Source organism: Macrobrachium nipponense, chromosome 4 (assembly GCF_015104395.2).
Source record: "Macrobrachium nipponense isolate FS-2020 chromosome 4, ASM1510439v2, whole genome shotgun sequence".
NCBI classification, from domain to species: Eukaryota; Metazoa; Arthropoda; class Malacostraca; order Decapoda; family Palaemonidae; genus Macrobrachium; species Macrobrachium nipponense.
In genome coordinates this window covers 133,807,679-133,833,395 of record NC_061100.1, presented here as the reverse complement: position 1 = coordinate 133,833,395, position 25,717 = coordinate 133,807,679, and the positions used below count along the sequence as shown (strand labels likewise).

Here is a 25,717-nt window from a genome sequence, read left to right as displayed (position 1 = left end):
AGGACCCCGATGTTCAACTTCGGCAGCGTAGTCCCGAACTTAGGAACTAACAAAATCTATCATCTGAAAAGCCCTTTCAGATGGACTAAAAGCTTGCAACTTAAATTTCTGGGCTCAGCTCATGTCGCTGCGCGAAATATCCTTTAATCTATTATTTCTAGGGTAAATGTACTAACACATACCAGAGAATAAATAAAATAAAGAAAAAGGGTCAGTTACAACTGACTCGCTCACCCTCCAAGAGGGTGTGTCGGTATGAACACTAGGCGAGTGAGACCACCTACCACGAGCCAAAAACCAATAGAAATCTCCACAACAAAAAAACCCTCCATGAGGAGAGCCGACCCACAGAGTGAGCAGCTCGTACTACTACTACTCCATCCCATGCTGCCGACTGCTGCGCCTCTGGTGGCCATCCTTTTCAGTTAGCACTCACGAGCAGACGTGATATTTTTCTCTCTGTGTTTTTGTGCCCTTTCGTTGGATTTATCTATGATGGAGCGTGCAGCTATGCAGCAGCTAAGTTAAGTACTCAGTATTATCGGTTAGTTGGTTTTTTCCGGCCCTCAGTCAGTATTGCCGTTTTTTTTTAGGTATAAATACGAACTCGGGGTCGGAAGCATGGCAGCATGGTTCTGCCGCGTGGTGGGTTCGTTCTCGGTCTCCCATACCTAGAACATCCCATTATCTATGTACGCTCTATATTTATTATCCGTTTTTACTTAGGGTACTGTCTACTCAGGTTTGTCATGCATGCATGTCTTTTACCTTATGTAGGCTTCTTCTTTCCAGACCCTAGTCCCGGCTCTTAGTATCGGCCTCTGACTAGCTTTGAGTGGTAGACTTTCCTTCGGGTTAGTCGTACACTCCTGGATTTTTTCTCCTACTATATTGTTTTCTTTCTTTTATTTTATTTTTATTATACCATGTATTTTGTTATGGTTAGGTTAGTTAGGCGTCTGGCTTAGCCTAGGTCCTGGCTCCTTGAGCCTATGCTACCGCTCATCAGTTCGGTTGCTTCCCTATAGCATCTCTCTGATCAGTCGGTTTTGGCCCAGTGGGTCTCTATGCTACCGCTTTTCAGTTCAGTTGCTTCCCGATAGCATCTCTCTGATCAGTTGGTTGGTCCTAGGCTTAGTTGTCTTATTTTAGCCTTACCGTCTCGTGGTCACTACGCGATCACGAGACAGCCAGACGCCTGCCCAGTCCCCTTCCCCCCTCCTCCGCTCTTCCATAGAGTCGGGGGAGGGTGGGGTGGTCTGCCCACGCTCGCTCCACATACCCGAGCATGCTTCCCTCTAACTCCCCCCAGGCGGAGGGGCCAGGGAGACGGGACAGACCCAGACTGGACGCGACCTCTCCGGCTTCTCGGTCCGGCCCGGTGGTGATGTGATGGGGGGTACTGGCCTTTCCCCCCATCCGTTGCTTCCTTGTCGCTCCGGTTCGCTCGAGCCTGTATGTCTCCTCGCTCTTCCGCCCTTGCTAGGTCTCCTTTCCTGTGGAGTCCCTGGCATCCAGCGGGAAGTTGTTAGTCCACCCAGTAGAGTGGACCGGAGCATACAGTGGGTCCCTGCTAACCTTACCGTATTGCTGAGTTACTACACTCCGCTACGCACTGGACTTGCTCCGGTTCGTTTGAGTTTTAGGTTTAAGCGTTATTAGATTAACTATAAGTTTATCTTAAGTACCTTAAACCTTTTCCCCCCCCTCCCTTACATGTCTTACCGGATATCTCCGGGATTATAGCCTATTCAGGCGGGGCAGGGGGGGGTTATGCCCAAATTTTTTCCGAGCTCCGGCATGCAACGGAGTTCTTCTGTCCTTTAGCCTGTAAGTGTTATTCTTTAAGATACTCATGTGTCTTCCCACTTACAGGCCACCAATGTGAGCATCCGGGATGCGCCGCCACACTTCAGGACCCATGTGGACACGAAGTTTGCCGGTCCATGCTCCATGCGCGACTCTGCACGGGGACATCCAGGTCTGGTACCATGAGACGTGTACCATATGTTACGATCTGGTGAGCCAGCTTTTAGAAGGGGTGAGTATTCCATCTCCGGTAGCTGCTCCGCTTCTGTTTTAGTGCTTAAGTTTTCATCATCCACTTTAACTTAAGGCATCTAAGTTTAAGATATATTTTAAGTTTTAGTTTTAAGTGATTCTTAAATCTAATCTACGCCCTCTCTTCCAGGCGCCGGCAGTGAAGGATACCGCACTGGCAACCCTGCGGGCCTGGGTCGGCGGTTTTGGGAAGAACGCCGCCAAGGGTATGCCCTACATCTTGGAGAAGCGGTTGGCGTGTTAATCTTTCCCGGAGGCAAGGCGACAGGATACGTCGACCCAGTAGAGGCGGCCCCTACTATCGCCTTCATCCAACAACAGCTGGCTGCCTCATTAACTGATCAAGACCAGATATCTCACGGACGTCGCGACTTTAGATATTATGTGGAACTATGGTAGGTGTAGACGACCTGTTGGTCGAGGTAAGTAGGGTGGACACCCAAGGGTCACCCTTGGGTGTGTAACTGTTTCTTCTACTCCTGCAACCTCTCCATCCTTCCAAGGATTTATTAGGCGATGAATTATATACTCCTCCTGACGCTTCGGTTAGACCTAAGGTCAAGGGTCAAGCAGTGAAATCCTTGTCTAAGACGTCGTCGTCGTCTAAGAAGTCGGCTTCGGCGTCATCCTCCTCACGTAAGTCTCCGGCTGCGAATCCCGGAGCAGATAGGTCTAAAGCTTCTAGCTCCGGGCTCTAAGTCCTCGAGGAGTAAATCCTCCAGAGAGAGATCTCGCACCCCGGCAGAGTCACCAGTTCCGCTACCCTTGGTTCCGATTCAGAGCACCCATCCACCTCCGCCAGCAGCTCCGGCCTTGGACTCCAATGCTGGCCTGTTGCAACAGGTGGGCGACCTGGTTGGGTCCCTAAAGAGTAGCATGGAGCAAATGATCTCTCGTCTGTCGGATAGGATTACTTCCCAAGACTCCATTATAGCCGGACTGAGAGAAGCCCCCCTAGCCTCTCCTCCACTTTCCAATACGAGTGGAACTCAGCTTCCTCCGTATGACTCGCTACCTCCGTTCTCGATGAACAATCCATGGAGAGTAGCGTCATACGCCCCCTTCCAAGACGGTCTCATTTTCCATACCGGAATTCGGAACTCGAAGGATAGAGGACTTCGAGTTCTTCCCGGAAGACCTCCAGCCTCCGTTCATAGGCTACGCAAGGCTTACAGCTTCAGCCATGGTTCGGGATGATAGGGTACCAAAGGAGACAGTCCTCTATTCACGAGACCAGGCTCAGAGAGAATGGCTCAGATGTTTAGAGGACATGGATTGTTCTAATACCAGGATACAACCTTTCAAGAGTCCCTTTACCATTTTCACAATGGATGAGAGTACCCCGCTCCCGTTCCTGACAAAGATCGCGAGGTCTACCATCCCAGCGGCCCAGAAGGGGGAACCCATGCCTCAATTGAAGGAAGCAGATCCACATCTCCGTTGCTCCCTTCAGCCGGAGAATTGTGGGAGGACTTGCCAAACACCTTCTCAGCTGGCAAACTCAAACCGGACTGTGCTATGGAGCAGTTTGGTGAAAAGCTACCCAGGCTCCCAGATAGCCTTATTCAGGCTGAAATTTGACGCGAAATCGCGACTAGCCAGATCAATTAACTCTATGGCTATGTCCGAGGTAGCAACCATAGCTTATGGCTCAGAGCCGCTTTTTAAGCTCATGACCAAAGCCCTGACTCAAACGGTACAGTCGGATATGTTTGAGTTTGCCACTGCTAGAATGAATTGTAGGAAGCATGTCCTACAAGAGGCAACCATTCGACATGAGCCGAATAGGTTACTCTCGTCTAACATCTGGGGAGCAGATCTCTTCCCAGAAGCTATGGTGAAGGAAGTCCAGTCAGAGGCTACGAGGCTGAACCAGAGCCTTAAGGACCGTTGGGGCCTTACAGCTAAGAGGAGACAAGACCTAACTCCTAAAGGTAAGGGACAGAAGAAACCTAGGCGTTTCCACCCTTACCAGAAAAAAGCAGCCACGCTTCTCAGCAAGTTCCAGCGGTGCCCTTAGTGCAAACAGCCCAACCTTCCACCTCTAAGGCCCAATCACAGCCAATTTATGTGATATCCCCTCAGCCTCAGCCCTCCACCTCTTACGCCATCTCTCCAGCTTACAATCAAGCCTTCGAGAGTTCAAGCTTCACAGAAGTATGACCGCTCGGGTAAGGGAGGCAGAGGTAAGCGTTCCTTTCGTGGGAGAGGTTCGGGAGGCCCCTTTAACAGGGGAAAGCACTTCAGAGGAGGCCGAGGCGGTTACCAGAACCAATGAAGAACTTCAGTAGGAGGGAGGCTGTTTCACTTTCGCCACCGGTGGAACTTCAGAATGGGCTCAGAGCATAGTGTCAAAAGGCCTGGGTTGGAGCTGGTTGACGAACCCACCTCCATCCAGACCTTTCCGTCAACTTCCTTCCAAAGAATTGACAGAGTACGCAGAGGACCTCCTTCAGAAAGGAGCTATAGCGAGAGTCAAGAGATTAAAATTTCAAGGTCGCTTGTTCAGCGTGCCAAAGAAAGGCTCACAAAAAAGAAGGTAATCTTAGACTTGTCCCGCTTAAACTTAGCCATCGCTGCGACAAGTTCAAGATGCTCACGATCTCACAGGTGCGGACCTTACTTCCCCGTGGGGCCGTCACCACCTCTATCGATCTTACAGACGCCTACTATCATATCCCTATTGCAAGACACTTCCGTCCGTATCTGGGTTTCAGAATAGGAGACCAGGCATTCTCCTTCAAGGTAGTTCCCTTCGGACTCAACGTGGCACCCAGGGTGTTCACGAAACTAGCGGAAGCAGTAGTGCAACAACTCAGATCACAAGGGATTATGGTAGTAGCGTATCTCGACGATTGGTTGATCGGGCTTCAACAGTCGAGGAATGCAACAGAGCCACACTGAAAGTGATTCAGTTCCTGGAATATCTAGGCTTCAAGATAAACAGGACCAAGTCAAGACTCACTCCAGAGTCAGTCTTTCAGTTGGCTGGGCATTCAATGGAATCTATCCTCCCATACTCTGTCGATTCCATCAACCAAAAGGAAAGAAATAGCGAAGTCAGTCAAACAATTTCGAAGTCACAAACTGGCGTCAAGGAGAGCTCAGGAGAGGATCTGGGTTCTCTCCAGTTTGCTTCAGTGACGAACGTCTTAATGAAAGCCAAACTGAAGGACCTAACCAGAATCTGGCGCTCACGAGCAAATGTCAGGTCCAGGGACAAACTATCCTCAGTCCCTCTGATCTAAAGAATCGTCTTCGGCCGTGGGCGAAAGTCAAGAATTTGTGTCAGTGTCAGTACCTCTTCAGTTCCCTCCACCAGGATTACCATCCACACAGCGCGTCCTTAACGCGGCTGGGGAGGGTATTACCCAGGTCCAAAAGGTTCAAGGAACTTGGGTCACCTCAGTTCAGTCAGTTCCATATAAACGTACTGGAGGCAATGGCAGTGTTCTTGACTCTAAAAAGATGCGCCCCCCACAGTACTCCCACATAAAGCTAGTCTGGACAGCGCAGTGTAGTACATGTATAAACAGAGGAGGCTCCAAGTCACGTCATCTAAATCATGTGATGGTAGCCATCTTCTCCCTGGCAGACAAGTTCAGTTGGCATCTCTCCCTCCACTCACATAGCGGGAGTGAGAAACGTTATAGCAGACGCGTTATCCCGATCAGTACCCCTAGAGTCGGAATGGTCACTGGACAACAGTTCGTTCCAATGGATCCTTCAAAGAGTCCAGGGCGGCTACAGGTGGATCTCTTCGCATCTCAAGCGAATCACAAACTCCCCTGTTATGTAGCCCCCAACCTGGACCCTCTGGCCTACGCCACGGACGCCCTGGCTCTAGACTGGAAACAACTGGAAGAAGATTTATGTCTTTCCCCAGTGAATTCTCTTATGAAAGTTTTAAACAAACTCAGGACGTTCAAGGTCAAGTGGCTCTAGTAGCCCCAGACTGGGCCGAAGAGCAATTGGTATCCCTAATTCTGGAGCTGGGCCTTCGTCCTCTTCGGATACCCAATCCCAGGCTCTACCCAGTCAGTACAAACGAAAGACTGTGTTCGCTTCCTCAGGGATTCTCAAAACCCTAACTTTATGGATTTCATGAAGTTTGCGGCAAAAAGGGATGCGAATATTGACCCTCAGGAATATTCTCTTCTTGGAATCCGATAAAAGGGATTCAACTTTGAGACAGTATGATGCTGCTGTCAAAAAGTTAGCAATCTTCCTGAGAGAATTCTGATATCAGAATCATGACAGTTAATTCAGCTATATCCTTCTTCAGATCCTTATTTGAAAAAGGTTTAGCAGCTAGCACGATTATGACAAACAAGTCAGCCTTGAAAAAGATATTTCAATTTGGATTCAACATAGACTTGACGGATTCCTACTCTCTGTCTATTCCTAAGGCATGTGCTAGACTTAGACCTTCTGTAAGGCCTACGTCAGTTTCATGGTTCTTAAACGATGTTCTAAAGCTGGCTTCAGAAACCGATAATGACACATGCTCGTTTATAATGCTCTTGAGGAAAACCCTGTTTTTATTAAGCTTAGCTTCAGGAGCAAGAATTTCAGAAACTGTCGGCTTTATCCAGAGATCCGGATCATATTCAATTCCTTCCCACAGGGGAAGTACTACTTTCTCCGGAACGTAGCTTTTTAGCAAAGAATGAAGATCCTTTGATGAGGTGGGAACCTTGGAAGGTACTACCCCTTCCACAAGATGTATCTCTTTGTCCAGTTACAACCTTACGAGCCTTTCTGTCCAGGACCTCCTCATCCTCATCGGGTCCCCTCTTTAAAAGGGAAAAAGGTGGTACTTTATCCATTCAAAGGCATCAGGCAGCAATCCTGTACTTTATTAAGCAAGCCAATCCTGACTCTTCCCGAAAGCACATGATGTTAGGGGCAGTAGCCACCTCAATAATTATTCCAACACATGAACTTCGATGAGTTGAAAAAGTATACCGGATGGAAATCGCCGACAGTGTTCAAACGCCATTACCTTAAGTCCTTGGAAGCTCTGAAATTTTCAGCAGTAGCAGCGGGAAACATAGTTTCCCCTGACTCTAGTTAATTTGTAGTAGAAGATTCAGTCCTCCTTTCTACCTGCTTCACCCAACAGTTCGTCTATGCCTACCGTGTTCATTTACATTCACCTGGTGTCTTAGCTGCTTTTATGATGATGTAGTGGGTGCCCTTAGTTTTTGCCAGGGACACTCACAGATGATTATGAATTTTGATCTCATGATGTTACCCCTTTTATTTTTATGCTAGGGGATACATCTCATTTATAATGGTTTATGGGTTTTGTATATTAAGTCATATGACATTCCTTATATATATCATTGTTGTAATTTGTTCTTTTGATTACTTTAATTGCTATTATATTTTTGATACATGCCTTTACACAGATACTATTTTGTTACATGTAAGCCAATTTACCTCTGTACATATGTAAATTACCTTATGATAAGAAACATGTTTAGAATTAAGGGTAATTTAAGCATATTTCTATTTTGTATCACTGTGTATTTGTATCTTTTAGCAATTATATTCTTTTTTATATTTACATTATTTTTTATTTGAGACTGTTCTGACTTATTTTATTACTTTTGTTTACAATCTTGTGCTATTTCTCTGGTACGATTTCGCGCAGCGACACGAGCTGAGCCCAGAAAAGGGATTTTGACGTAAGGAAAAATCTATTTCTGGGCGATTGGCTCGTGTCGCCAGCGAAATCCCACCCTACCCATCCCTTCGCCCAAGATTGTCTGCTAACTTCAGGATGGCCACCAGAGGCGCAGCAGTCGGCAGCATGGGATGGAGTAGTAGTAGTACGAACTGCTCACTCTGTGGGTCGGCTCTCCTCATGGAGGGTTTTTTGTTGTGGGAGATTTCTATTGGTTTTTGGCTCGTGGTAGTGGTCTCACTCGCCTAGTGTTCATACCGACACCCTCTTGGAGGGTGAGCGAGTCAGTTGTACTGACCTTTTCTTTATTTTATTTATTCTCTGGTATGTGTTAGTACATTTACCCTAGAAATAATAGATTAAAGGATATTTCGCTGGCGACACGAGCAATCGCCCAGAACTAGATTTTTCCTTACGTCAAAATCCCTTTTATTGGCCCGTATGGCAAAGGAAGTCCTGTCTTGCGCTTTCCTGAAGAGCGTCCTCTTGATGAGTGCTTTTGCAAGAATCCTACCGAAAGACGTTGAGCGTCATGAAGTGAGGAGTCGAGCTTTTACATAACCCGTAAACTGCCTTATCACAAAGTCTTGACTGCGGTAGAGCAAACGAGATCTTCCCTTGAGCTTTCCTTAACTCCATCCACTTATGCGAAAAGCAATATTAATTGACAGAGACCTCTGAATTCACGAAACCCGATGTCTTGCTGGGTTTCGAAGAAGTTGTCTGTTCACTTTAAGCTTCCTCTGAAGCACTGCCTACTTCACATTCTTTGCAGGTGAGGTAGAAGGTATCACCGAAGGTAGAGGTAAAAATTCTTTAGGCCCAAATCTGAAACAAGAGCTTGAAGAGTTCAACAGAAACGTTCAGCCAGGCGACATACCTGGCGTGCGCTGGTGCACGCTCGGCGTCCACTGGCGCCCTCTCTGGCGTCCACTGGAGCGCGCTCAGCGTCCACTGCGCGCGCTTCGGCGTCCACTGGCACGCGCTTGGCGTGCACGCCCGCGCTGCCTGGCGTGCACCCGCGCGCGACTGGCGTCCATCCGAGCGTCCCGTCCAAGTCGAGAGGGAACGCCTTCTTATTCTGACAGTAAAAAAGCTTGGACGTCCGCTCTCAAAAGCTTCCTGCTACTATGACTTCTTTTACGTATTCCTTGGTGGAAAGACGGACACGAGTTCAGCGACGTTCGCCTTCTTACTTCTCCAAACGAAACGCATAACGAGAGAGAGAGAGAGAGGAACGTGAAGCGTCCTCTTCTATAAAGCTTCTATTTAGAGGGCGCGAGTCCTTCCGAAAGCTCCAACCCTTGCACGGGGAGGACGCTTCGGAGGACGAGAAGCAATCCTTCAGGATTCGTGCACGCGCACACACTTTGGCAGTCTGGGGATTTTCATCAGAAACTGCCGAAGCACGCCAGATCGGTGGGGGTTCCTTTGTAACCCTCCTTAGGCTTTCGACATGCTCCCTCCCCGGTCCTGGGAGTCAAGCAGAGGTCCCGGCCTAGAGGCGAAACGAGGCCGATCTGACGCACCCTCCACTACACAAGGGGTATCATTGCACTTCTGCACTTCACTTTTGCTCTCTAAAGCAAGCACTTTCGATTCTAAGTTACGAATCGAAAGAGTATCAGAGAAAGGGCAATTCCTCTACAAACACTGTTTTTAGGGCCGAAGGTAACCACTACAGGGTTAGGAGTAACAATTACAGAAGTAGCACTCTTCACAGCAATGAAGGAGAGCGAGCACCTCTCGTAGACATATTCATAGCCCGATAGGCCATACTACAGGGTTAGGCAAAATAAAGTCTACAGGAAGGTTAGCAGGTTCACTACCCTGACTTTTGTTACTGATTAATTGCGTACATACGAATCATACGTCTTCCTTACGGAATTAGACATGTTTACTGATTAATTGCGTACATACGAATCATACGTCTTCCTTACGGAATAGACAAAGTCTCACACTCCTTACATGACAAATCTCAACAAAGATGCAAGACCCATACCCCTCGTACATACCAAGTGCGGATCTACCGAAGCTTTCGGTAGCCACACCCTATCTTTGCAGACAACCCCGTCTGAAACTAGTCTAACTGATTCAGATATCTTATGCAAAAATGAACAAATTCAAATCAATTTAAGATAGCGTATGCCTAGCCACAAATCCAAGTAAATAAATCAAAAGACAATTAGGATACTTAGCGGCAATGAAGTTTCCAAAATCCTAAGACGGAGGTACTGAAAACAGGTGTTTTCAGCACCGGCGACAGAAAAATTATGAATAGAAAATGGGAATGGTTCCTGATACCCGCCTCCCAGCGGCGGGAATGGGTACTAACCACCTGGCCGACCACTGCGTGTGTCGGAAGTTTTTAAAATTCTGTCGGATTTCAGAAAATACAGCTATATATATATCTGACAGGTAAGTTTCATGAACAAATTTTATTTTATCATAAAAATGTCATTTTTACATAAGTAACTTACCAAGTAATTACATAGCTGATTCCACGTCATTGACAGGAGGTGGGATACATGGACTATACTCTAGTCAAAACCATCATGTAATAATGAAATTGCGAATAGAAAAGGGCTTGCATTTTTTTAAATGCTTGTGGTTTCCTTACCTTGTAAGGAAAAATACTGCAGGAAAAATACTGCCTATGGGTGGTGCTCATCTTACGTGGTAGAGGCTGGGTAGTTTGACCCAGGTCGCCTACTACTTAGTGGGAGCTTTGATCAGAGAGCAATTGAGATCCTTCACTGTCTGTCGCTTGGAAACTAGGTGTTCCACTGGGTGTTCAACTACTTCTGGGCACTTGGAAAACGTTGGGTGCTTTTGCCGACTGGCGCTCCTGAACCACTTGGCGCTCAGGGTGCACTTCTGGGATAGCTGCACTACTAGGCACTGACGCATGCTTACGAATCTTAACTGCTGATGAGCTCTCCAGAGAAAACCACTCTGAGCTATCCCAAAAGCTGCACAAAGGTACAGCTTCTCTAGACTTTTTACATGGATGCCAAATCATCAGCTGCAGACCTTTTCAGTGGTCTGGAAGAATCACTATACGGTAATGCCATTGGCACCTCTTTTGTGAGCTGGAAGTCTTGGAACTAGAGGAAAGACTGTGCACTTCTGCAAAGACGCCTTTCCAGTGGCTGTCTGCTATCTTTGCTGGGATTTAGCAAACAAGGTGACAACTGAGGGACTGACTGTTCATGGGCAGACCCCACTGACCTTTCTTGGCTTCCGGTATGGCTTCTACCTGTTGCAGGGGAGTATGCCAGGGACCTTTACCTAGAAGAATCAGCAGGACAGACAGCCAGCTCCTCCACTTGCACTTCATTTACAACACTTTTGTGCTCCATGAGAGCTTTCACTGAATGACCTAATAGTCACTGTAATAAATAATAATTTGAACATAATGTCGAATTTACTATCCAGTGCGGCTATGGTGTTGGGTTAAGAACCTAGGAGCTGGAATCAGAATTAGGAGGAATAGTAGAAGGGCTGGGAAATGGAAGAAACAGCAGGAACAGACAATCAGAAACATCATGACCTATCTAATTCTTGACTGGTAGTCAATCTGTCTTGTTTAATACTTGCCTTTCTCTGTCTATCCCTAGCCATTTAGATAGATAAGAAGCTAAGCTACCACTATTTTACCTCCCATCCCTCACATTCCAAGCAAGTATTATCCACAGAGCAGTTTGCCCTCTATAATTAACACGAATTGTATGAGTGTCATATTTAGCCAATGTTAACCTTGTCCTGCAGCCCTTGCTGCAATAAAGTGCTTGCTACACTAGTGTCAGACATTGTCAGTTACACGTCAAGTCAAATTCAGTAATAAAGTTTAATCATCTAAATTAACTGGATAAACAGCTAAGAAAAACAATTCCTTACAAGTCCAGTCAAATTCTGCTCTAAATAAATCCTGAATGGCTACTAAATAAGAGTGCTTCACCGATTTCCAGGAAACAGCAAAGAATTCAAATTCTGAACCAGCTGCTGACCCACAACCTTGTTGTAAGCCAGCAGAAACAAATTGAAGCACCTGGCTCAGCTGTTCCTCTTCTTCCTGAAAATGGGGGTGACTAGTTTTCCTACAGCCAAAAGAAAGAAGACTCGCTACTGCGAATTCTGAATTTTAGCTGCCAGTGCTAGAAACTGTAAGCTATGTAATTACTTGGCAAGTTACATATGTAAAAATCAAATGTGTTTGGATAAGTCTACAAAACCATATCATAGGTTTGCTTTGCAAGGCAGACACACAGGGTGCCCATTTTCTATGAGAAGGCGCTTCGGAGCAAGGATATACTTGACCAGGTGGCAAATGCCACTTTCCCACCTTTTTCTGGAGTATATTTTGGGAGCTCACTACAGGATTAGGCTACTGTAGAGTATGGGTTTGTGTTAAACATCAACCCTTTAATTTGTAAATGCATCAATTTCTTTGTATAATAACATAAAGGAAAAAAAGATTAATATTTGCATGTTGCATGATTAACCCATCAAGATAACAGAAAATCCTCGGCTCAAAGACAGATATTCTAACTGCCAACAGAGTCAAAACAAACTGGAATATTACTCAAATTACTAGAAGGAACATGAGATAATATCCTTCACAGTTCAAAAGGATGCTGCACATTGCCTTAGAACCAATTACCATGCAAGGATCTAGTAGTAACCCCTACGGAGTTGTCTTTTTTTTTTTTTCAGGTACAAAGGCCCCATAGGGAATACCACTTTCACTGAGCCTTGCATGGTGCATAGTAGATGGTGTTCGTGTTCTGTGCAGAACTCTTTTCCGCTGCATTACTTTATGCTTTTTCACTTCTCATTTATCTCCAATCTCTTCTTAACTGTTCAACTTTTTCAGCTTTACCTTGCTCCACTTTTCACCTCTTATTTACGAACAAACCCTTCAAGAGAGCGTATTAGTTTATAAATAAGACTCACTGGTTCCCTTAAACTCATTATATTCATTACATACTAAGTACTGTACCTATAACAGAACACAGTGTCAGACAAGATATTAACATAACCAATTTCTTGCAAAATTAAAGGAAGTGATTTCGTATTTAACATGCAGTACTGACCTTGTGTGAATCTGGATATTGTCCACAAGATTGACAAAATCCATATTTATCAGCAAAATCTCTCCTAATTAGCTCATCAGTTCTTAAAAAAGGAGGGTTGAGGACATGACTACTATTTACAGATCTTGTTGGGCAAAGATAGTTGAGCTTGTCTGGAAATAAGGCATAGATTACCCTCCGAGATTTTATACGTTGTAATTCTACAACTCACAATACGTACATGAATCTACTTTTAATCAATTTCCCCATTAAGCATCTATTGTGTGTAACTTTGAACCAAAGCTAAAAGATTTATCACAATAAAAAACATTTAATAACTAAATTTCAAAAATGAACTAATAAGATTCAGTAATTGTCATTCTACAGTAATACTACTTACAAAAAACTGCCTCTCCCCATTTATCCTAATTATTCCTAATTACATACTTTAATCAAAGTAACCAACTTTCTATGGTGTTTAATTTGTTAATGTTCTCAATATTTTTTTTATCAAAGATGAATGGCAAATGTTGAAAAATGGTATGTATTCTTTGTCAAATAGCTTTGTACACCTTGATGCAATACAAATGATTTCATACTATGAAAAGAAATGAAAATCTTAAAGTACAGTTAAAATCATCAGACTGCTACTAACATAAAACACAATATATGTATGAGAGCACCGAGAATGAATTTATACAAATTAAGTGCAATAATAAAACTATCATAATACAGTAATCAGTTTTCTTCATACTTTCATCCAACGCAAGTACGTAGTCCTTTACATACAAACTTTTAACTTGCAAACTTTCAAAGATAAACAGACTTTAGTGTCTGCACAAAGTAAGGTAGTGTAAAAATCACAATTTGTTGTAAATTGTATTTTTCCTAACTATACAAACCTGAGGTCCTTTAACTATGGAATGTAATCAGCAGCAGCTGGAACCGGTCGTAAGCTTTTGAACAAGGAGGTTCGGTAGTTAACTGCTTGTCCGGTAGTCGGGTGTCCCGCCCGGCTGGGAGGTGAAGCTTCACTTTGCTTTAGGTCCAGGAACAGAGTGAGGGGTGGCATGAGGTGGGACTATGTGTAAAGGACCTCAGGTTTGTATAGTTAGGAAAAATACAATTTATGACAAATTGTGATTTGTTCCGACACGTAATACAAACCCTCAATCCTTTAACATATGGAAGACTCACTTATTGGTGGGTGGAATCTGAGTCTTAAAAACAGACTGGTGTTCGTCCGACCTTGGTTCCCTCCCTAGTCGTAAGAGCAGAGGGAGGGATCCTAGCCTCTGCCCAGCTGATCGGGGTGTGCACTGCAGGATCAGTGGTCAGACCTCTTGACCAAATTCATAAGAAGGAGGCAAGCCTCTTATGAATAGCAAGCAAGAACTAGTTCCTACTTCAAGAGCCAAATATAAGGTCATGGGTTTGTCTCTTGTTGGCATCCACTCCCCCCCTTGTTAGGGGAGTGGTGGATAAACCGCTCCTATTCCCTACTGAAAGGGATAGGACGGAGCTCAGTCAAATAGCTTACCTGCATTGGCCTTCTGTCCAGCATAGTGACGACCGCAGCCCTCTGCCCACAGGTAGAGTAGAGAAAGGGGGAAGAAGAGAAGCCAGTCACACTCTCATTCGCTCGCCCAATCACGCAGTCACACAAGGATGCGATGCTGTTCTGTCCGCTCGGGAGCTGGGTAAGCTACACAACTTGTTGAGCAACCACTTCTTTTATCCTGAAGATAAAAGAAGTGAAGGTGGTCTGGTTGGTCTGAGGTGACGAGTTCTCTTCAGATAGCACCGTAGCGCCCTCACAGGACAAAGCAGCATCTCATCCGCATCATCATCGGTGAAGTCCTTCAGGGAGGGGATCGTGCATGACTTGAACCGGTCGTCAGGGAACGAAGGGTTCTGAGTCTTCGCTATGAAATCCGGGACGAAATCGAGTGTCACAGATCCCCACCCCCTTGTGTGCCTAACATCAAAGGAAAGACCATGTAGTTCCCCTACTCTCTTCGCCAATGCCAGGGCCAGCAGAAAGACGGTCTTGAGGGTCAGATCCCTGGCTGACGACTCCCAGAGTGGCTCGAAGGGTCTTAGAGTCAAACTCCTAGGGACGAGGGTACCATTCTACCCTGGGGGCCTGAGTTCCCTGGGTGGGCAAGACCTCTTGAAGCTCTTCATCAGGAGGGAGATCTCCATGGAGGTGGAGATGTCCACTCCTTGCAGCTTAAGGATTAGGGCCAGGGCGGCTCTGTAGCCTTTCACTGCGGAGACGGAGAGGAGCTTCTCTCAGCAAAGGAAGACGAGGGAATCCGCTACCTGCTGAAGAGTGGCTCTGAGAGGAGAGAGATCCTGTCCACGACACCAACCACAGAAGACGGACCACTTCCCCTGGTACACAGCTGCAGAGGACTGCCTGAGGTATCCTGCATATCTGTTGCTGCTCGAAAGCAAAGTAAAAGCTTCACCTCCCAGCCGGGTGGGATACCCAACTACCAGACAAGCAGTTAACCCTCTTACGCCGACTGGACGTATTTTACGTCGACATTTTTTGTCTCCCGTGTGCCGACTGGACGTATTTTACGTCGACTTACAAGTTTTTTTTTAAATTCGCGGAAAAATACTTATAGGCCTACCAGCCTAAAACTTTTGAATCACGCACCTTGGGGGATGCTGGGAGTTCAAGGATCAAGGTGCTGTTTTGTTTACAATAGTTACGCAGGTGCGCAAGCGCGAATTTCTTTCTTGCCGCACTAAAAAGTATCTGTGACACATCTCGGAAATTATTTCGTCACTTTGACATAATTTTTGTACCATTGTAAATTAGCCGTTACATGAAGTATTATATATGGAAATGTGCGCAGTTTTATGTAGAATACAACAATAAAATACTCATGATTGTAGCTTTTATCAGTTTTGAGATATTTTTCATATAAATAACGATAATTGCCAAAATTTCAACCTCGGTCTCAACTTTGACTCTACCGAAATGGTCGAAAAAACGCAATTGTAAGCTAAAACTCTTATATTTTAGTAATATTCAATCATTTACCTTAATTTTGCAACTAATTGGAAGTCTCTAGCACAATATTTCGATTTATGGTGAATTTATGAAAAAACTTTTTCCTTACGTCCGCGCGGTAACTCTTCCGAAAAAAATCATACATGCGATTGTGGTAAGTGGCACCATTTTAAAATTTGCCGTTATATAAAGTTTTTATATATGGAAATGTGCGCAATTTCATGAACAATACAATTAAAAACAACAAAACATGGTTGTAGCTTTTATCAGCTTTGAATATTTTCATATAAATAACGATAATTGCCAAAAATTTCAACCTTCGGTCAACTTTGACTCTACCGAAATGGTCGAAAACGCAATTGTAAGCTAAAACGCTTATATTCTAGTAATATTCAAGCATTTACCTTCATTTTGCAACAAATTGGAAGTCTCTAGCACAATATTTCGATTTATGGTGAATTTATGAAAAAATAACATTTTCTTTACGTCCGCGCGGTAACTCTTCGAAAAAATCATACGTGTGATTGTGGTAATGTTTGCACCATTTTAAAATTAGCCGTTAATAAAGTTTTATATATGAAATGTGTGCAATTTCATGTAGAATACAACAAAATAATTGAAAGGTTGTAGCTTTTCTCATTTTTGAAATATTTGCATATAAATCACGACAAATAGAAAAAAAACAACATTCGGTCGTCAACTTTGACTCTACCAAAATGGTCAAAAAAACGCAATTGTAAGCTAAAACTCTTACAGTCTCGTAATATTCAGTCATTTATCTTCATCTTGAAACAAATTTGAAGTCTCTAGCAAAATATTTAGATTTATGGTGAATAAAAAAAAAAATTTTCCTTCCCTCCGCGCGCGGATTCTCCGCCACAAATCTCCGAAATGCGTACGTCCCATTCTCGGAATATTTGCTCCGTTTCATATTAGGCACTTCATAGAGTTTTATATATGATGTGCGCAATTTTCATGTAGACTAAAACGAAAAATATTTGAAGGTTGTAGCTTTTCTTATATTTGAAATAATTATTATATAAAAAAAAATATATAAAAAAATTCGACATTCGGTCACTTTAACTCGTCATATATGGTCGAAAACTGCAATTGTAAGCTAATACTCTTACAGTATAGTAATATTCAATCATTTGTCTTCATTTTGAAAGAAATTGGAAGTCTCTAGGACAATATTTAGATTTAGGTGAATTTTTGAACAAAATATTTGTTTACGTCCGCGCATTACGAATTCATGCATTATTGTGTGATAATATTTTCTCTGTGTTTGCTTTTATTGTTTACAATGTGTTATACCAACCATGATCGCAATTTAGTGTACATTACAAAGAAAAAAAAAAAGTAACTTGTTACCTTTAACTGTTTTGCGCACAGCGCGATTTGAATACAATTATATATGAAATTTCGTTTTTGCGCTATAATATATTATATCATACATTATTTATATATGATAATGATAATTTCTGGGCTCAGCCATGTCGTGAAAACGGCTAATTGGAGGGGTTGCTGTGGTAGTATTTAACACTCGCCCAGTTTTTATACCGACACCTTTTATTTAGGTGAGCGAGTCAGAGACTTCTGACATGTCCAATTTAGCAGTTCTCTGGTATTATAGCAATATTTTACTAGAAATAGTGCTAAAGAGGACACATTTCACTGGGCGACACGGCTTCCTCGCCCAGAAATAGATTTTTCCTACGTCAAAATCCCTTTTTTTTCATTTCTGATGGTTGCATACTAAACTTCAGCCAATGACAAAAAAAGGAGCCAAAAATGAACTCTTAATCTTGAAAACTAAGCGCGCTGTGATTTTTTTGAAAAAAATATTTTTTCCGCTTCCGCGCTCACTCTGAAACACCTCGGCACACGGGAGACAATTTTTTTTTTACCGCTTCGGCGTAAGAGGGTTAACTACGGAACCTCCTTATTCAAAAGCTTACGACCGGTTCCAGCTGCGCTGATTACATTCCATATGTTAAAGGACCGAGGATTTGTATTATGTGTCGGAACAAACCTTATTTCAAATATTTCACTGCCACTTTTTCAAGGAAAGATTAAAGGCTTTCATTGTAAAAAGTAAAGTTAATAACTTTACTTTATGTAAGATTAAATAGTCTTAAGATTAAATGCTTTCATTGTAAAAAGTAAAGTTAATAACTTTACTTATGTAAAGATTAAATATGATATTGTTATTTACAATAAAAGTTTTGTACATACTTACCTGGCAGATATATACTTAGCTTACGTCTCTGACATCACGACAGAATTCAAAACTCGCGGCAAACGCGACAGGTAGGTCAGGTGATCTACCCCACCCGCCGCTGGGTGGCAGGTGTATGAACCAATCCCCCTTTCCAGTCATATTTTCTCTTCCACCTGTCTCCTGAGGGGAGGCTGGGAGGGCCATCAATCGTATATATCTGCCAGGTAAGTATGTACAAACTTTATTGTAAAATAACAATATCATTTCTGGGCTCAGCTCGTGTCGCTTGCGCGAAATATCCTTTAATCTATTATTTCTAGGGTAAATGTACTAACACATACCAGAGAATAAATAAAATAAAGAAAAAGGTCAGTATGACTGACTCGCTCACCCTCTAGGAGGGTGTCGGTATGAACACTAGGCGAGTGAGGACCACTACCACGAGCCAAATGCCAATAGAAGTCTCCCACTACAAAACCCTCCAAGAGGGGAGCCGTCCCACAGAGGGAGCAGCTCGTACTACTACTACACCATCCATGCTTGCGGACTGCTGCGCCTCTAGTGGCCATCCTTTAAAAGTTAGCGCCAGAAGCCACACGTGCTAAATTTTCTCTGTGTTTTTTGTGCCCTTTCGTGGATTTTTACTATAATGGAGCGTGCAGCTATCGCAGCAGCTAAGTTAAGTACTCAGTGTCTACGTCTAGCGAGTTTTTTCCGTCCCCGAGACGGTATTTTGCCGTTTTTTAGGTATAGTACGTTTCTCGGGGGCTGGAAGCAATGGCAGCATGGTCCTGCCGCCATGTTGGGTTCGTTCTTGTCTCCCATACCTAGAACATCCCTTATTATTTTACGCTCTATCTTGATTATCCACGTTATTACGTCTACTCAAGTTGTTATACATATATGTATTTCACCTTATGTAGGCTTTTTCTATCCAGACCCTAGTCCAGGTTCTTTGTATCGGCCCCTGACTAGCTTTGAGTGGTAGACTTGCCTTCGGGCTAGTCGCACACTCCTGGATTTTTTCTCCTGCTATTTTACCTTCTTTCTTTCATTTTTATTATATTTTTATGTTTTGTTCTTGTTAGGTTAGTTGGCGTCTGGCTTAGCCTAGGTCCTGGCTCGTAGAGCTAGTCTACCGTTGATCAGTTCGGTCGCTTCCTCATAGCTTCTCTCTGATCAGTTGGTTTTCGCCCTATGGGCCTATATGCTACCGCTTTTCAGTTCTGGTTGCTTCCCGATAGCTTCTATCTGATCAGTTGGTTGGCCTAGGCTTGGTTACCGTATCTTAGTTTACCGCCTCGTGGTCACTACGTGATCACGAGTCAGCCAGGCGCCTGCCAGTCCCCCTTCCCCCTCTCCCGCTCTCCCATAGAGTCGGGCGGGGATGGGTCGGTCTGTCCTTGCTCGCCCAGCATGCCCGAGCCTGCCTCCACCTTCCCTCCACCGGAGGGGCCTGGGAGTCCGACAGTCCCTGACTGGTTCCGACCTCTCCGCTTCTCGGCTCGGCCGGGTGGTACGTTGTGGGGGGCTCTGGCCTTCCCTCCCTCCGTTACTTCCTTGTCGCTCCGGGTTAGCGCGAGTCTGTATGTCATCTCGCCCTTCCCCCCTTACTAGAGCTCCTCCCTATCGGAGTCCTGGTATCCAGCGGAAGGGTATAGTCCACCTTAGATGGACCGGAGCATACAAGTGGTCTTCACTAACCGTACCGTATTGCTGAGTTACTACACTCGCTTCACTGGACTAGTCCGGTTACTTGCATGTAGGTTTAAGTTATCTTTAAGTTTATCTTAAGTTTCTTAAACCATCCCCACCCCTCCCTTAGTATTTACCGGATCTCTCCGGGATTATAGCCTATTCAGGCAATGCAGGGAGGGGTTATGCCCAAATTTTTTCCAAGCTCCGCCACGTAACGGAGTTCTTTTGTCCTTAGTCTGTAAGTGTTACCCCTTTAAGATACTCATGTGTCTTCCCACTTACAGGCCACCAACTGTGAGCATCCGGGATGTTCCGCTACACTTCAGGACCCCTGTGGACACGAAGTTTGCCGGTCCCATGCTCCATGCGCGACTCCGCACGGGGACATCCAGGTCTGGTACCATGAGACGTGTACCATATGTTACGATCTGGTGAGCCAGCTTTTGGAAGGCGTAAGTATTCCATCTCCGCATGCCGCTCCGCTTCTTTTACTTCTTAAGTTTTCATCATTACTTTAACTTAAGGCATCTAGTTTAAGTTATATCTTAAGTTTTAGCTTTAAGTGGTTCTTAAATCTAAAATATATCCTCTCTTACAGGCTCCGGCAGTAAGAGATACGGCATTGGCTACCTTGCGGGCCTGGGTCGGAGGTTTTGGCAAGAACGCCGCCAAGGGTCAGCCCTACATTCTGGAGAAGCGTTTAGCTTTGTTAATCTTCCCCGGAGGCAAGGCGACTGGCTACGTCGACCCGGTAGAGGCGGACCCCTCTATTGCCTTTATCCAACAACAGCTGGCGGCCTCTTTGACTGAACAAGACCAGGATATCTCCACGGATGTCGCAAACCCTGGATATAAATGTTGAACCTATGGTAGGTATAGACGACCTGTTGGTCGAGGTAAGTAATGCAGGTACCCAAGGGTCCCCCTTGGGAGTGACTGTTTCTTCTACCCCTGCAACTTCACCATCCTTCCCAGGCTTTACCGGTGATGAGTTATATACTCCTCCAGAGGCTTCGGTTAGGCCTAAGATCAAGTCTAAGCACATGACCTTGACTAAGACGTCATCGTCCTCGAAGAAGACGTCCTCGTCTTCTTCTTCGCGTAAGTCTCCGGCTCGTAATCCCGGCCCAGACAGGTCTAAAGGGTCTAGCTCCGGCTCAAAGTCCTCAAAGAGTAAGCCTAAGGAGAAATCCCGCACCCCGGCAGTATCACCAGTTCCACTACCTTTGGTGCCTATTCAGAGTCTCCCCTCCACCTCCGCAGCAGCCTCCGGCTCTGGACACCAATGCTGGCCTGTTGCAACAGGTGGGCGACTTGGTAGGCTCCCTTAAGACGAGTATGGAACATATGATATCTCGCCTGTCGGATAGGATAACTTCTCAGGATACTATTATAGCCGGCCTAAGAGAAGCCCCTCTTGCCTCTCCCTCAACCTCTAACACTAGTGGATCTCAGCTTCCCCCGTATGACTCGCTGCCCGCTTTCTCCTATGAACAATCCTTGGAGAGTAGCGTCATATGCTCCCTTCCAAGATGGTCTCATCTCCATACCGGTAGTTTGGAACTCGAAGAATAGAGGACTTCGAGTTCTACCCGGAAGGCCTACAGCCTCCCTTCATAGGCTACGCTAGGCTCACGCCTTCGGCTATGGTTAGAGATGACAGGAGGTCCAAAGGAGGACAGTCCTCTATTCTCGGGACCAGGCCCAACGAGAATGGCTTAGATGTCTAGACGACATGGACTGTTCGAATACCAAGATCCAACCATTCAAAAGTCCCTTTACCATTTTCACGATGGACGAAGGTCCACCCGCTCCCTTCCTTACCAAGATAGCGAGGTCGACCATCTCAGCAGCTCAGAAAGGGGCACCCATGCCTCAGCTGAAAGAAGCAGACCCCACTTCTCCGTTGCTCCCGTCAATTGGAGAATTATGGGAGGACTTGCCTAACACTTTCACAGCTGGCAAACTCAAACCTGACTGTGCTATGGAGCAGTTTGGTGAAAAGCTGCCCAGGCTCCCTGATAGTCTTATTCAAGCGGAGTTTGACTCGAAAACACGACTAGCCAGGTCAATCAACCTGATGGCTATGTCTGAGGTAGCAACCATGGCTTATGGTTTCAGAACCAATTTTCAAGCTTATGACCAAAGCCCTGACTCAAACGGTGCAGTCAGACATGTTCGAGTTTGCCACTGCTAGAAACAATTGCAGAAAGCAGGTATTGCTAGAAGCAAACCATTCGGCATGAACCGAATAGGTTACTTTCTTCTAACATCTGGGGCGCAGATCTCTTCCCAGATGCTATGGTAAAGGAAGTACAAGCAGAGGCTACGAGGTTGAACCAAAGCCTTAAGGACGTTGGGGTCTTACGGCTAGGAGAAGGCAAGACTTGACACCAAAAAGTAAGGGGACAAAGGAAGCCTAGACGTTTCCAACCCTACCAAAAGAAGCAGCCGCGCTTCCTCAACAAGTTCCTACAGTGCCGTTAGTGCAGACAGCTCAGCCCTCCACGTCTAAAGGTCAATCACAGCCTATTTATGTGATATCCCCTCAGCCTCAAACCCTCCACCTCATACGCCATCTCTCCAGCTTACAATCCAGCCTTCGAGAGTCAAGCTTCTCAGAGTATGACCGCTCGAACAAGGGAGGCATGAGGTAAGCGGTCCTTTTCGTGGGAGAGGATCGGGAGGCCCCTTCAATAGGGGAAAGCACTTCAGAGGAGGTCGAGGGGTTACCAGAACCAATGAGGAACTTCAGGTAGGAGGGAGGCTGTTTCCACTTTCGCCACGGTGGAACTTCAGCCAGTGGGCTCAGAGCATAGTGTCAAAAGGGCTGGGTTGGAGCTGGTTGACGAACCCACCTCCAGCCAGACCTTTCCGTCAACTTCCTTCCAAGGAATTGACAGAGTACGCAGAGGACCTCCTCAGAAAGGAGCTATAGTCAAAGTCAAGAGATTAAAATTTCAAGGTCGCTTGTTCAGCGTCCCCAAAGAAAGGCTCAAACAAAAGAAGGGTAATCTTAGACTTGTCCCGCTTAAACTTAGCCATCCGCTGCGACAAGTTCAAGATGCTCACGATCTCACAGGTGCGGACCTTACTTCCCCGTGGGCCGTCACCACCTCTATCGATCTTACAGACGCCTACTATCATATCCTATTGCAAGACACTTCAGTCCGTATCTGTGGGATTCAAGATAGGAGACCAGAGATTTCTCCTTCAAGGTAGTCCCGTTCGGGCTCAACGTGCACCCAGGGTGTTCACGAAGCTAGCGGAAGTAGTAGTGCAACAGCTCAGAGCTCAAGGGATTATGGTAGTAGCGTATCTCGACGATTGGTTGATCTGGGCCCCATCAGTCGAAGAATGCCAACAAGGCCACACTGAAAGTGATCCAATTCCTAGAATATCTAGGATTCAAGATAAACAGATCCAAGTCCAGGCTCACCCCAGAGTCAAACTTTCAGTGGCTAGGCATTCAATGGAATCTATCCTCACACACTCTGTCGATTCCATCCACCAAAAGGAAAGAAATAGCGAAGTCAGTCAAGCAATTTCTAAGTCACAAACTAGCATCGAGGAGAGCTCAGGAAAGAATCCTCGGCTCTCTCCAGTTTGTTTCAGTAACGAACATCTTAATGAAAGCCAAACTGAAAGATCTAACCAGGATCTGGCGCTCTCGAGCAAATGTCAGGTCCAGGGACAACTATCCTCAGTACCTCTGATTCTAAAGAACCGGCTCGGCCGTGGGTGGCAAAAGTCAAGAATCTGTCAGTGTCAGTCCCTCTTCAGTTCCCTCCACCAGGGATTACCATCCACACAGACGCGTCCTTAAGCGGCTGGGGAGGGTACTCCCAGGTCAAAAGTGCAAGGAATTTGGTGGTCACCCCAGTTCCGTCAGTTCCATATAAACGTACTGGAGGCAATGGCAGTCTTCTTGACTCTGAAAAGATTACGCCCACCAAGGTACTCCCACATAAGCTAGTCTTGGACAGCGCAGTGGTAGTACATTGCATAAACAGAGGAGGCTCCAAGTCACGTCATCTAAATCACGTCATGATAGCCATCTTCTCCCTGGCAGACAAATTCAGTTGGCATCTTTCCTCCACCCACATAGCTGGAGTAAGAAACGTCATAGCAGACGCCCTATCCCGATCAGTACCCCTAGAGTCGGAATGGTCTCTAGACGAGAGTTCGTTCCAATGGATCCTTCAAAGAGTCCCAGGGCTACAGTGGATCTCTTCGCATCACAAGCGAACCAAACAAACTACCGTGTTATGTAGCCCCCAACCTGGACCCTCTGGCTTACGCCACGGACGCCCTGGCTCTGGACTGGAACAACTGGGAGAAGATTTACGTCTTCCCTCCAGTGAATCTCCTTATGAAGGTCTTAGACAAACTCAGGACATTCAGGGGTCAAGTGGCTCTAGTAGCCCCAGACTGGCCGAAGAGCAATTGGTACCCCCTGATCCTGGAACTGGGTCTTCGTCCCCTTCGGATCCCCAGTCCCAAGCTCTCCCAGTCAGTACAAACGAAGACTGTGTTCGCTTCCTCAGGGATTCTCAAAAAACCCTAACTTTATGGATTTCATGAAGTTTGCGGCAAAAAGAGATGCAAATATTGACCCTCAGAACATTCTTTTCCTGGAATCCGATAAAAGGGATTCAACTTTGAGGCAGTATGATGCTGCCGTCAAAAAGTTAGCAATCTTCCTGTGAGAGAGTCAGATATCAGAATCATGACAGTTAATTCTGCTATATCCTTTTTCAGATCTTTATTTGAAAGGGTTTAGCAGCTAGCACGATTACGACAAACAAGTCAGCATTGAAAAAGATATTTCAATTTGGATTAACATAGACTTGACAGATACCTATTTCTCGTCTATTCCTAAAGCATGTGCTAGACTTAGGCCCTCTGTCAGGCCTACGTCAGTTTCATGTTCTTAAACGATGTTCTAAAACTGGCTTCCGAAACCGATAATGACACATGCTCGTTTATGATGCTCCTAAGAAAAACTCTGTTTTTATTAAGCCTAGCTTCAGGAGCAAGAATTTCAGAACTGTCGGCTTTATCCAGAGATCCGGATCATATTCAATTCCTCCCCACGGGGGAAGTGCTACTTTCTCCGGAACGTAGCTTTTTAGCAAAGAATGAAGATCCTTTGATGAGGTGGGAACCTTGGAAGGTACTACCCCTTCCACAAGATGTTTCCTTTGTCCGGTTTCAACCTTACGAGCCTTTCTATCCAGGACCTCCTCTTCCTCATCGGGGGGCCCCTCTTTAGGAGGGAAAAAGGTGGTACTTTATCCACTAAAGGCATCAGGCAACAAATTCTGTACTTTATCAAACAAGCCAATCCTGACTCCTTTCCAAAGGCACATGATGTCAGGGCAGTAGCCACCTCAATTAATTACTTCCAACATATGAATTTTGATGATTTAAAGAAGTATACCGGATGGAAATCGCCGACAGTGTTCAAACGTCACTACCTTAAGTCCTTGGAGGCTCTGAATTCCCAGCAGTAGCAGCGGGTAACATAGTTTCCCCTGACTCTAGCTAGATTATAGTAGAAGATTCAGTCCTCCTTTCTACCTGCCTCACCCAACAGTTCGTCTATTCCTGCCTTGTTCATTAACATTTACCTTGTGTCTTAGCTGCTTTATGATTGTATAGTGCCCCTTTTTGTCTGGTTAGGGACACTCACATCTGATTACCATACTGATCTCATAGATGTTATCCCCTTATTTTTATGCTAGGGGATACATCATAATGCAATGGTTACGGGTTTTGTATATTAAGTCATATACATTCCTAAGATATTTTATTTTATCATTGATCAAATATTTATGTAAATTTATACTAATTGCTATTCTATTTTTGATACATGTTGTTACACAGATTTATTGTGATAGGTAATCATTGTACCTATTTGTATATATGTAAATTACCTT

General features: G+C 45.1%; 1 protein-coding gene across 1 annotated transcript in view; it reads right to left on the bottom strand.

Moving 5' to 3' along the window:
* The window catches only part of LOC135211507 (uncharacterized), a 76,458-nt gene extending 63,565 nt beyond the window's left edge, over nt 1-12,893 (bottom strand). The window contains exon 1 of the mRNA XM_064244811.1: nt 12,850-12,893. Within this exon, the coding sequence (XP_064100881.1) occupies nt 12,850-12,893 (44 nt within the window). The remainder of the gene's footprint in view (nt 1-12,849) is intronic.
* Between the last annotated feature and the right edge of the window lie 12,824 nt (nt 12,894-25,717).